The 12,626-nt window shown below is 43.5% G+C and overlaps 1 protein-coding gene across 2 annotated transcripts in view; it reads right to left on the reverse strand.

The window, feature by feature from the left end:
* Nucleotides 1-2,926: 2,926 nt before the first annotated feature.
* The window catches only part of LOC113033131 (histone-lysine N-methyltransferase EHMT1-like), a 74,135-nt gene continuing 64,435 nt past the window's right edge, over nucleotides 2,927-12,626 (reverse strand). For both annotated transcript variants that reach the window (XM_080308905.1, XM_080308906.1), the window contains exons 20-23: nucleotides 8,068-8,154; nucleotides 7,883-7,961; nucleotides 6,921-7,096; nucleotides 2,927-3,405 (exon numbers count right to left, since the gene is read on the reverse strand). In XM_080308905.1, coding sequence (XP_080165031.1) covers nucleotides 3,309-3,405; nucleotides 6,921-7,096; nucleotides 7,883-7,961; nucleotides 8,068-8,154 — 439 coding nt within the window. In that variant the 3' untranslated portion in view covers nucleotides 2,927-3,308. The remainder of the gene's footprint in view (nucleotides 3,406-6,920; nucleotides 7,097-7,882; nucleotides 7,962-8,067; nucleotides 8,155-12,626) is intronic.

Raw genomic sequence — 12,626 nt, forward strand, 5'->3', positions numbered from 1 at the left:
TATTTTTCAAGAAATATTAAATAGATTCAACATCTTTCTTCAACAAAATTGCAGACTGCACAGATGGTAGCTTCCCAAAGTAAAAAGTACTATAGCTTACTAGGGTATATATATTAGACTTAATAGTCACTATATACAGTAATTGACTTCTATTCATTTTACATCAAATTAAAACTTTGGGTGTCAGATAATTATTTATTAAAAGCTCGACATTTTAAATGAGAATAAGAAAGAAAAGTATGTCTTTGTGCCCCCTTTTCCCTGTTCATGCCCTATCGGCCCCCCTGGCTAAACTTTGCTAGATCCGCCCCTGCACAGTTACCAGCCTTCAGCTACGTAGAAAAAGATCCTGGTGTAGAAAGTAATATTAAATAAATTCTAACAACAGCTGATCAAGCTTAAACGTTCTGCTGTTGTTCAGCCGCTGGTTTCCTCTTTCTGGTGCAAAGTGGGCCAAAAACAAACAAGAGACACGGACTCGCGACAGAAAAGCTGATCAGCTGATCATTTAAGCAGTTTCACGATTGAAGTAGCAGCTGGAGAGCGAGAGGCAGTCGCTTGTTAAGCTTAACGTGGGAATGCTTTACAAACATTCAGAGATGGACTTACACACTTGCTTTACTTCTCTCGGGGATAACTTTGTCGGAGATGAAATGCCAGGTTGCTAGCGAAGCTCCACATGCTATCCAGACCACCGACAGGTCCGGCATGCCACAGCTGCTCTATCACGTGATGCATACTGCTCCGACTGCTAACGTTCTGAGGTGAGTTACGGCGTGTTGCAAGTTTTGCCAGGTGCTTTCGTGATATTTAATGGATCGGATTACATTTTTTATTTTTCTCCGATATCCGATCCAGTAATTTAGGTCAGTATCGGACCGATACCGATACGTAATATCGGATCGGTCCATCTCTAGTCACTACCACACACCAAATCCAGTCGTTGGTACTTCTTGGCTTGTGTAGCCACTAGGTAACAAAAAGCTCAACACTGCGCCCAGCATCCTGGAGCACTTGTGTCGTGTTTTGGAGTTTGTACGTGCTTCAGAGTTTTTAACGTGTTTTGGAGTTTGTATATACTTCGGGGTTTGTACGTGCTTTGACTCTAGGGGCCACCGTAGGTATACTTTTATTTATTCACTCCACATAAAATGTAATAAATAAATCATATAATACAAAAACCAACGATTTACATTTCAACTTTTAACTATTTAAATTTTCAGCTTTTTCCTTTTAAACAAGAGTGAAACAACACAAAACACTGCAAACCACAACACAATTAAATATAAATATGAAAAAGAAGATGCACATTCTCTGACATATGGGCCTGCATGAATAAACTTTCTGAATCCTTTATCATCTGCAACTGAAAATAGTTGTGGATGATTACTATACCTTTCTAATGTGACGTTGTTGTTCCTGGCTCTCTTCCTCTCTCTCTTTCCCTCTGGCACTGTTCCTGTGCTACTGTGAGTGTAACTACCGCCCCTCCCCCTCTTCCCAGCGCAAAGCACAAGGCTCGCGTGCAGAGTGAAGCGGAAAAAAAGTGCGAGAGAGGGTGAGAGAAAGACAAAAAAAAAAAAAAAAAACCAAAACCCCGGCTCCCAATAAAGAGCTGGCTCGTGTCGTTCACTTTAAAGAGCCGCCTCTAAGAGCCGTTTCGTTTGCGACCGACACATCACTACTAGGGCTGGGTATCGTCACTGGTTTCTAGAATCGATTCAATTCCGATTCACAAGGTCCCGAATCGATTCGATCCACGATTCGATTTAATTCGATTTGAATCTGGGAAATTTTGACAGAAATATTATAATTCAGATAAGTACATTTACATATTTTTGTATCTATAAAAAGGAAGCTGACACACGCAAGACTTTATCAAAGGTGTGAGCATCACAGCAGATGCCTTTGTGTCAAAGTAGCTGAAGATAAAACACAGAAAAACATGAAGGTGATTTTCCTGGCCTGGGATTTTATAAAAATATTCTGCAGTACATCAAAAACGAAAGAAAACCATTAATCAACATATGATTGTAATCTGAAGTTACAGCGGTTTTATTAGAGACACGGCTAAGCATTTTGCATTTTGCATAATTTTAAAAAGTTTAAATTTGTTCAGTATTGAACAGCAGAAATTAGGTTTTCTTTTCGGAAGTGTATATAAAACGGAAAAAAAACCAAACGTCGGCCGACAGCGCTGTAAACAACGGTAGTCTTGTGCGTAACAAGTAAGCGAATAATGAAGAAAACAGATTTTTAGACGGGAAACTGTTCTTGAAGTACAGAGAGAGAGAGAGAGAGAGAGAGAGAGAGAGAGCTGTGCATCTTGGTCAAAGCAAAACAGTAAAAGTCAGAGTGAATACATGACGATGTTTATGTGAAGCATAGTTTGGATCTTCTTTTGCTGCTGGTTCGGTCAATATTGTTTGGAGAGACATCAAACTAACAGCTTTAGAATCAGCGCATAAAGGGCGTGAACACAAAGCGCGGCAGATCAGAATCACCAAGCTGTCGGCTTTCAGCCCCAACCGTGAGAAAGGCGACATCTAACTGATTCTGATCCGCGGGTCGCGCTGTGTTTTTAAGTTTTTGTGCAGAATCCGTGTTTCTGCTCTCATTTACTGTCTTAGCTGTTTGGTGGTGGTTGAAATTTTGTGAGATTTTACCTGAGATTCTGGCATTTCAGGCAAAATAAATTTATATTAAAAAATCGATTCAGGATTTTAATGAATCGATTTTACGTTATCCAAGCCAGAATCGATAAGTCGATTATAAAAGCCCACCCCTAATCACTACCATCAATCCAAGAAGCCTGAGATGAACTGGAATACCAAATGTAACACAGACCTCATCATCCGGCAAAAAGAAGGGAAAAAAGCTGCATCTACTGAAACATTTCTCTATTAACACGAAAAAATACCACAGATGATATAAAATATGTTTAATGACTACAAAGCAAACATGAGGTTAAAAACTTAAAAGTTCACAAAAGAACTCAGACTACCACAAATCAGTTAACTTCATTATTCCACATGTAGAAATATGAAAGGAAGAATCCATGAATGTAAAAATCATCTGTGTCTCTCAGTCTTCATTAGCACTATTTTTTCTGGCAGAAAAGTAACTTCATTATAATAAGTTAGATCTTGTGCTTTGGTGATTAAAACATGTCTCTCTTTCATTTCAGGTAAATATCAGACAACATAACTGCGTGTAGTCATGACATTACTCTTACATGGTATCTGGTTCAGGGGGCAGTGTTTCTTACATTAAAGAGGCCACAGTAACAAAGAGGAATCAGTGAGTTTCTATTTACTAGCAACTGAGTGACGACACTTATTAGATCCACACTGACAGCTGAAGTACTTGCTTTTCACCCTCCAATAGTGATCACCATAATCGAACCTGTTGAGGAAAAGAGAACAACTGTGTTAACTTGTTCATCCTACAGCCTGGACAATTTCTGATTTTTAATACAGATACTGATATTTGGTCATTTAAAAATCAGATATTCCGATATATTGGCCAATTTTGTTTTCTTCGTTCAGAGACATAAAACAGATTTCCCACATTATTACTCAGACAGAAGCTTCATCTTTGCACCCTGCTGCATGAAGAACAGTTCAGTTTCCAAACAAATTCATCTAAAACTTTGAGTACACATTAGTCTCAGCAGTCACATGCAGTGGTTATTTTTGTCCCTGCATCTCATTAAAATATGTTGCTATTACTGAGTCAATGTGAAAGTCTCCCAAGGCTCCCAAGTCTCCCAAAGTCAATGTGAAAGTCTCCCAAGGCTCCCAAGTCTCCCAAAGTCAATGTGAAAGTCTCCCAAGGCTCCCAAGTCTCCCAAAGTCAATGTGAAAGTCTCCCAAGGCTCCCAAGTCTCCCAGGCACACGTTGTCATTTAATGGTTTTTCTTTATTTTTATAACTATTTACGTTGTAGATTCTCACTGAAGGCATGGGATGGGATGGGATGGCCTGTTGCTGCAGGATGCTGTGGTAGCCATGCTGATTCAGTGTGCATTCAATTTCGAATAACCCAACTGTGCCACAAAGCACCCCCACACCATCACACCACCTCCTCCATGCTTCATGGTGGGAACCATGCATGTAGAGACCATCCATTCATCTTTTCTGTGTCACACAAAGACATGGCAGGTGGAACCATAGATCTCAAATTTGGACTCATCAGACCAAAGCACAGATATCCACTGGTCTAATGTCCATGTGTTTCTTGGCCAAAACAAATCTCTTCTGCTTGTTGCTTTTCCTTAATTGTGGTTTCTTAGCACCTATTTGACCATAAAGGCCTGATTCACACAGTCTCCTCTGAAAGGTTGATGTAGAGATGTGTCTGTTACTGGAACTCTGTATGGGATTTATCAGGGCTCTAATCTGAGGTGCTGTTAACTTGCGATTTCTGAGGCTGGTGACTCGGATGAAATTATCCTCAGCAGCAGAGGTGACTCTTGGTCTTCCTTGTGAGCCAGTTTCATCGCAATGCCTGATGGTTTTGCGACTGCACTTGGGGACACATTTAAAGTTTTAGCAATTTTCTGGACTGGCTGACCTTCAGTTCTTAAAGCAATGATGGACAGTCATTTCTTTTTACATACAGGGAGTGCAGAATTAATAGGCAAGTTGTATTTTTGAGGAATAATGTTATTATTGAACAACAACCATGTTCTCAATGAACCCAAGAAACTCATTAATATCAAAGCTGAATGTTTTTGGAAGTAGTTTTTAGTTTGTTTTTAGTTTTAGCTATTTTAGGGGGATATCTGTGTGTGTAGGTGACTATTACTGTGCATAATTATTAGGCAACTTAACAAAAAACAAATATATACCCATTTCAATTATTTATTTTTACCAGTGACACCAATATAACATCTCCACATTCACAAATATACATTTCTGACATTCAAAAACAAAACAAAAACAAATCAGCGACCAATATAGCCACCTTTCTTTGCAAGGACACTCAAAAGCCTGCCATCCATGGATTCTGTCAGTGTTTTGATCTGTTCACCATCAACATTGCGTACAGCAGCAACCACAGCCTCCCAGACCCTGTTCAGAGGGGTGTACTGTTTTCCCTCCTTGTAAATCTCACATTTGATGATGGAGCAAAGGTTCTCAATGGGGTTCAGATCAGGTGAACAAGGTGGCCATGTCATTAGTTTTTCTTCTTTTATACCCTTTCTTGCCAGCCACGCTGTGGAGTACTTGGACGCGTGTGATGGAACATTGTCCTGCATGAAAATCATGTTTTTCTTGAAGGATGCAGACTTCTTCCTGTATCACTGCTTGAAGAAGGTGTCTTCCAGAAACTGGCAGTAGGACTGGGAGTTGAGCTTGACTCCATCCTCAAGCCGAAAAGGCCCCACAAGCTCATCTTTGATGATACCAGCCCAAACCAGTACTCCACCTCCACCTTGCTGGCGTCTGAGTCGGACTGGAGCTCTCTGCCCTTTACCAATCCAGCCACGGGCCCATCCATCTGGCCCATCAAGACTCACTCTCATTTCATCAGTCCATAAAACCTTAGAAAAACCAATCTTGAGATATTTCTTGGCCCAGTCTTGACGTTTCAGCTTGTGTGTCTTGTTCAGTGGTGGTCGTCTTTCAGCCTTTCTTACCTTGGCCATGTCTCTGAGTATTGCACACCTTGTGCTTTTGGGCACTCCAGTGATGTTGCAGCTCTGAAATATGGCCAAACTGGTGGCAAGTGGCATCTTGGCAGCTGCACGCTTGACTTTTCTCAGTTCATGGGCGGTTATTTTGCGCCTTGGTTTTTCCACACGCTTCTTGCGACCCTGTTGACTATTTTGAATGAAACGCTTGATTGTTCGATGATCACGCTTCAGAAGCTTTGCAATTTTGAGACTGCTGCATCCCTCTGCAAGATATCTCACTATTTTTGACTTTTCTGAGCCTGTCAAGTCCTTCTTTTGATCCATTTTGCCAAAGGAAAGGACGTTGCCTAATAATTATGCACACCTGATATAGGGTGTTGATGTCATTAGACCACACCCCTTCTCATTACAGAGATGCACATCACCTAATATGCTTAATTGGTAGTAGGCTTTCGGGCCTATACAGCTTGGAGTAGGACAACATGCATGAAGAGGATGATGTGGACAAAATACTCATTTGCCTAATAATTCTGCACTCCCTGTATGTCTTTGTGTGACGCATAAAAGTTGAAAGAACAAAAAACACATGATCAGCTTCTACAAAAGCAAACAGATGTTGCCATAGTATGAATTCTAACAGTTGTCAAATATGGCTATCAGCTGTGTACTAACCTGACTTCTGCACAACACAACTGATGGTGCCAACCTCATTAAGAAGGCAACAATTAAACCCTGACAAGGCACACCTGTGAAGTAAAAACCATTTCAGGTGACTACATCATGAAGCCCACTGAGAGAAGGCCAAGGGTGTACAGCGCCATCAACAAAGCAAAGCGTGGCTACTTTCAGGAATCTAAAATATAAAACACATTTAGAGTTATTTATCCATTTCTTCTCTTTGCTACATAATTTAATATATCTTGCTTCATCTATTTGATGTCTTCAGCATGCTTCTACAATATAGAAAATAGGAAATACAATGAAAAACCATTAAATGACAAGGTGTGTCCAAACTTTTGATTGGTAGTGTACTACTCTGAGGAGATCCCAAGGCAGACACTTGACACATTTACATACACGCTTATTTAATTACTATTTTATGCTGTTTGGATGGTTACCCAACAGGGAAGTTGCAAAGTGCCCTCTGCTGGATGAACTATGCAACCTCAGCACTCATAACTTGGTTAAAGTGCATTTCTCCCATCTTTTTGGTTTTTAATTGATCAGCCATTTAGCAAATAGCCATTATTGGGCCCACTGATTTTTCGTCACCACTCACCCTATCTGGTCTCCAGCTTTGATGGACCGACTGGAGAAGAAGGCTATCCGGGGGAAGCGTAAGTCCTGGTGCATGGTGAACACCCTCACAGCCAGTAGGTTGGGCTCACACAGGTGGTTGATGAAGCGACCAATGTTGCCAAAGAGTCTTGCATCAATACAATGGGCATCCCCAACCTGCACACATGTTAAAAAAACAAACCAAAAAGAAAAAAAGGAAAGCAAAATTTGTATCCTGCTAATGACTGCCTTTTGATAAGATAGATGTTAGAAAAAGGTGACACCCCCATGATGAAGTTGAAAGAGCAAAAAAACATATGATCAGCTTCTACAAAAGCAAACAGTTAATCTAGATTTTATCAACAGTTTTATCATTAAGTTGAACCTACAGTGAGAACATGTAAACTGCTGCTCACAGCAGCAATTCATTTCCAGAATAGTTGGACTGAATGAAGGTGCTGCAATAGTCCTGTCAAAGTCAAGTTTTCAACCTTATTGAAACGCTGTGGCAGGACACTAAGAGCTGTTCATAAACAAATGCCTGGAAACTGAAGCAATGTTGTGAAAATTAGTGGGCCAAAATTTCTCTAAAATGACCTGAGAAACTAAGTCAGAAAGACCAAAATCGAAAAGGAAAGCTTTAACCCTAGTCTTAAAAATACAGAGGGTGTCTGTTTCCTGAATCCATACTGGAAGCTGAAGGCTGTGACTCTCATCCTAACTTTAAATACTGTAGAAACCACAAGTAAGCCCGCAGTCTGAGAGCGAGGAGCTCTGTTGGGGTGATACAGTACTACAAAGTCTTCAACACAGTGCCTGATTTTTCAAGACGTTGTACCTTAACCTACAATTTACACTAAGACTTTAGAATTGCAAAAAATGGACTTCCTTTTATCCATGGCTATATATAAATAAACTCTGCTGAGTGCAGCTTTAAAAATGTATTTAAACTTATTGAATCACCTTATTGTCGAGAGTAAACAGGAAGGAATCATTCTCTCTTTTGTCAGCCTCTCCATCTGTGATGATCTCGCCAACATACCTGTGGATCAGAACGGAAGTGAGCTTATAGCACAGCTCATTTTATATATCTTTTATGCTCTTAAACACACTACATTTTATTGCTTCACTTATGAAACAATCCTCACTCGCAAATGAATGTTCCTTGAGGGATATCCTGCATGGCTCTCACTCCCCAGCCCATATTCTGTGTTCTGAACAGCTGTAGCCGGACCCTGAAAAAAAACAACAAGGCAATGTAGACGGCAGAAGTGGCAGCATGCTTTAGAGCAGGGGTGTCAAACTCAATTGCACAGAGGGCCAAAACTCAACACTTTAGGTCGCAGGCCAAACAAGATAAACGTTTATTGAACACACTAAAACAATGTTTTTTTTTAAACATAAATATGAATAAAAACAGACAGGAATATTATTCCAGATTTTATATATATATATATATATATATATGTATATATATGTGTGTGTGTGTGTGTGTGTGTGTGTGTGTGTGTGTGTGTGTATATATACACACACACGAGACAAAACGTCTTTGCAGTTCAGCAAAGTCCGCTGACTCGGTTCAACATTACCCGGCAACGGGGAAAGTGAGGCAGGTTGCACTGGTGCATTTTTGACAGCTTCACTTAAAATGCCTTCACCGCATCATGCATGCCATGTCCATGAACTGACAGATTTCCTTGCTGAGCTCAAAAACTATTGAGAATTTTTATCCCAACTCAGCCAACGGACCTCTGTATGATAAGGAATGTCGGCAAACTCTGAATCTATTTCCCACATAAAAGACTGAAATTGACGGGGATTTAAACTTTTAGCTCCGATAAAATTTACGGTTTGCGTTACAGTGGTCATTACATGCTCCATTTTTTAGGACTTTACCACACAGCGTTTCCTGCTGTATGATGCCGTGATATGCTGTTAGCTCACCGGTACAGTTCTCCTCCTGCATCTTTACTCGCATCCTGCTGATTAGTCCGCTTTTTTCACCGCACAACACCAGCGCTCCATCTGTTGCAAGTCCAACAAGTTTGTCCCAGGGCAGTTTCATGTTGGTTACACTTTGACATACATTTTCAAAAATGTCTTTTCCTGTCATTGTCCCGTGCATCGACTTAATGTTCAATATTTCCACTCCACAGATGAAGATGGCCAGCTGTGCAATGTGCATCATGTCTATACTTTCATCCACAGCAAGAGAGTATGCAATAAAGTTTTTGCTTCTTTCACACAACTTTGTTCTTAAATCAGTGGCCATCTCACCAACCCGATCAGTAGGGATGGGTATCGAAACCCGGTTCTTGTTGAGAACCGGTTCCCACTGTTTCAATTCCTTGGAATCGTTTGCCATTTTTGCAAACGATTCCCTTATCGATTCCAGTCGCCCCGAATGACGTCACCACGTTGCGGAGCGTCATTTACCTGGCAGGAAACACGGCGCCAGCGGCTCAAATGCTCAAAAGCTTGGTTATACTTTACGAGAACGGATGACAACAGGGCAACTTGCAATACTTGCAAAGTAGATATTTCATTTAAGGGAGGAAACACTACGAATATGCAAAAGCATTTGCTCACAAAACACGTGATAACCTTAAATGAATGTCGTGTTTTTAATTCCGCTCCGGACTCGTGAATCTCAACCGAGCAGCAGCGGTAACGCTTGCACGTCCTCTCCCGTTAATGCGGCAGGTAAATAATCAACTAACAGTGCATATTATGTTAGCGCGATCTGCCTTATTACAAAACCTGCCATTACTGTGCATTTAGGTGACCATGACGAGAGAGACAGACAGAGTCTGGCTGTCTCATATGCTGGCAGTTCTCACTGCAGTCTACCGGTAGCGTCTCCTTTCAGGCCAGGATAGACGAATGTCACCGAGCAGTGACTGAGTTTGTGGTCAAAGGCTTGCACCCATTTGCCACAGCAGATGCCCCGATTTCACTTTGGTAAGTGAATGTGTTTAATTGTAGGCAGGGACATTACTGGATATTCTTGTGTAATTGCTACAGAATAATTTATGTTACACTTTGTTATTGCTACAGGAGAATATTTATTTTATTATTTTACATTTACATTTTTTTTCCTGGGGACCCTGTGACACCCCATTGAAGAGCCGTAGGCTGGATCTCTTAAGATCTCACTGTTGGGTTTGTAAGGCCATGTTACTCCTAAATTTCTATCTTGTTCAAAGAGAAGATAAAAAACAAAGTTCTAAGCTAATCGACCTTAGTGTTCTTTTTTAAAAATAAGAATCGATAAGAGAATCGATAAAGAATCGAATCGTTAAACAGAATCGAAAATGGAATCGGAATCGTTAAAATCTTATCAATACCCATCCCATCTCTGGGCTGGGGCTCGGGCCGGGCCTCGGGGGCTTGGGTCCTGGTTGGTGTGTTGCCGGGGTTGTGGGCGGGTGGGTGCATGGGGGCCCAGCCCTGGAGCAGGGTGCCGCCGGTGCATCGAGCCACCTGGGGGGCTCTTCAACTGGTGGGGAAGATTGTCACATCTTGCAGGAGCTTTCCTCTCCTCAGGGGCTCTCTCTACAGGAGGGGGAGATACAGGAGAGGTGGAGGAAGATCTCAGCCTGGGTGTTTATTGTCTTATGTAGTCTGGAAGAAGAGTGGATGGTGGGGTGGGTGCAGTTTTCTCTGTGGTGGGGTTGGGTAGACTGTCCTGGGCTCTGTGGGGCCGGGAGGCGCTGCTGCGCTGGGCCCCGGTCTGGATGGGCCTGGGCCCCCTTTCCCTGGTGGGTCGCGGGGTATGGGGGTGCCTACTGGGGTCAGCGGGGGAGCTGGCCCCAGGGAGGGGTCACTTGCCCCTCCCTTCCTTCCCTCCCCATCTCCAGCTGCCTCCCTCTTCCCGCTCCACCACAACCACCCACACATGCAGGACCTTGGAGTAGGGGTATGTCACCAGGGTGCAGAGGAGGCCACCCCCCCCCGTCCCCTTCTGGCTGCCTCTGCCTCAATTTTATCCCACAACTTAGACATTCACATTATTCACACTCTCGTTACACATACATATAGGATCTTGGGGGTGGGCACGATACACGGAATCCAAAGTACCATCAGGGTGTACACCCCACCCCTGGCGTCGTTGCCCACCTCTCAATGTTAAATACATGTAGACATTGAGGGCCAGCAGGAGGGACCATGCGCTTACCTGCTGCTCTCTGGCAGGTAGCTCCATGCCCTCCTGGGTTTTAAATGCACCTTAGAACACACATGCATCAACACTACAATGAGCGGGTGGAGGGAGGTTTGGAGTCTTCTCTCACCCCCATTCTCTGCGACCTGCTGGAGGGGCTAGGAGGAGGAGTTGGCCGTCCGACTGCGGTCTGGAGTGTGGGGCCTCCCTGCTGCTGCGGAGTCGGGGCGGTCTGCCTCCCCCCACCGCAGGGAAAAGGGTAACACCACCTGGGTCTGGGGGCAGTTCCCCCCCTCCAGGGGCAAGGGTACCTAGACCCGGGGCTTAGAGTACGCTTGGGGAGTGTGATCGTGTGTACAGCGTCTCTTTATGTCTGTCTCCACGTTGGTTGAGTGTGGAGTAAGTGTATATGAGAGCATGAGGGTGGGAATGAATGTTTGTATATGTGTGTGCCTGTATTTCTGTGTCTATATGTCAGGTTGGGTGTCAGGCGCCACCTCTCTGGGGACATCTTAGGCCCTCCAAGGTATGGAGGCCTATCTCCCCCTACCACCACTTCCCCTGCCAGTGGCGGACTCCCTCAGACATCGGTGCGTTGGTGGTTCTTTGTGTCCGGGGGTGGGCGTCCAGGTACACACCGGCTCACTCCTTGGCGGCCGCTTATCGGGGCCTGGAGCCTGGGGCTTGCTCGGGCCACTTTGGAGGTGGGGTGCCCCCGGCCTCTCGGCCTGGGGCTCGGTCACTCAGGCACGGCTGGCTGCCGGCGGAGCTCACGGGCGCGTCACTGCAACTCCCCCTGGTTTCTGCTCCGCGGCTGCTGAGTGAGCCCTCATCTGGGACTCTCCTCAGCTCTTTCTGGGACAGTGGCGCGGCTGCCCCTCTGTTGGTCTTCCTTGGTCTCTTGTGTTCTGGGGGCCTCTGGATGTCTGGAGTTTTGATCTCCTCCATACCTGCTTCATGCCCTGGAGGGCGGGGCTGTGGCCCCCCCACACCCTCTAGCAGATCATTACATGAAGGAACCTTTTAAAAAAACAAAAAACAAACGCGTCCATGCTCACAGGTGTACACACGGGTGATCACACCCACAAACTACACCCTTTTTGGCTCCTACCTCAAAGCACACTGTGTTCTGTTGATCTTATGTGCTGCACAATAATGTTTAATATTTAGTATTTACTGTCATATTCCCATATATCATTGTGATGTTGTTTATTCTATCACTCTTGTTCTCTTCTGCTTGTTTTCTTTTTTCTTTCTCAGCAGGTGACCCAGGTGATTGATATATGCATTTTTTTTCTTTTTTTCTTCTTTTTTTTCTTTTTCTGCTCATTCTGTTGGTTTTTGCCCTTCTCCCCCGTCCCTCTTCTCAGCTGTTTCTCTTTCCCTCTTTCTTTCTCCCCTTCTTTCCCCCAGTCAAGTCTGTCCCATAGTCAGTAAGTGAAAATAAAATAAACAATAAAAGGTGAATCAAATGGACCATTATGGCAAGGCTGGGATGGTCAATTTGGTAAAGTAAATCCGTTGGGCATCTTTCTTTGCCTTTAG

The sequence above is a fragment of the Astatotilapia calliptera genome, chromosome 12, assembly GCF_964374335.1.
Source record: "Astatotilapia calliptera chromosome 12, fAstCal68.1, whole genome shotgun sequence".
NCBI lineage: Eukaryota > Metazoa > Chordata > Actinopteri > Cichliformes > Cichlidae > Astatotilapia > Astatotilapia calliptera.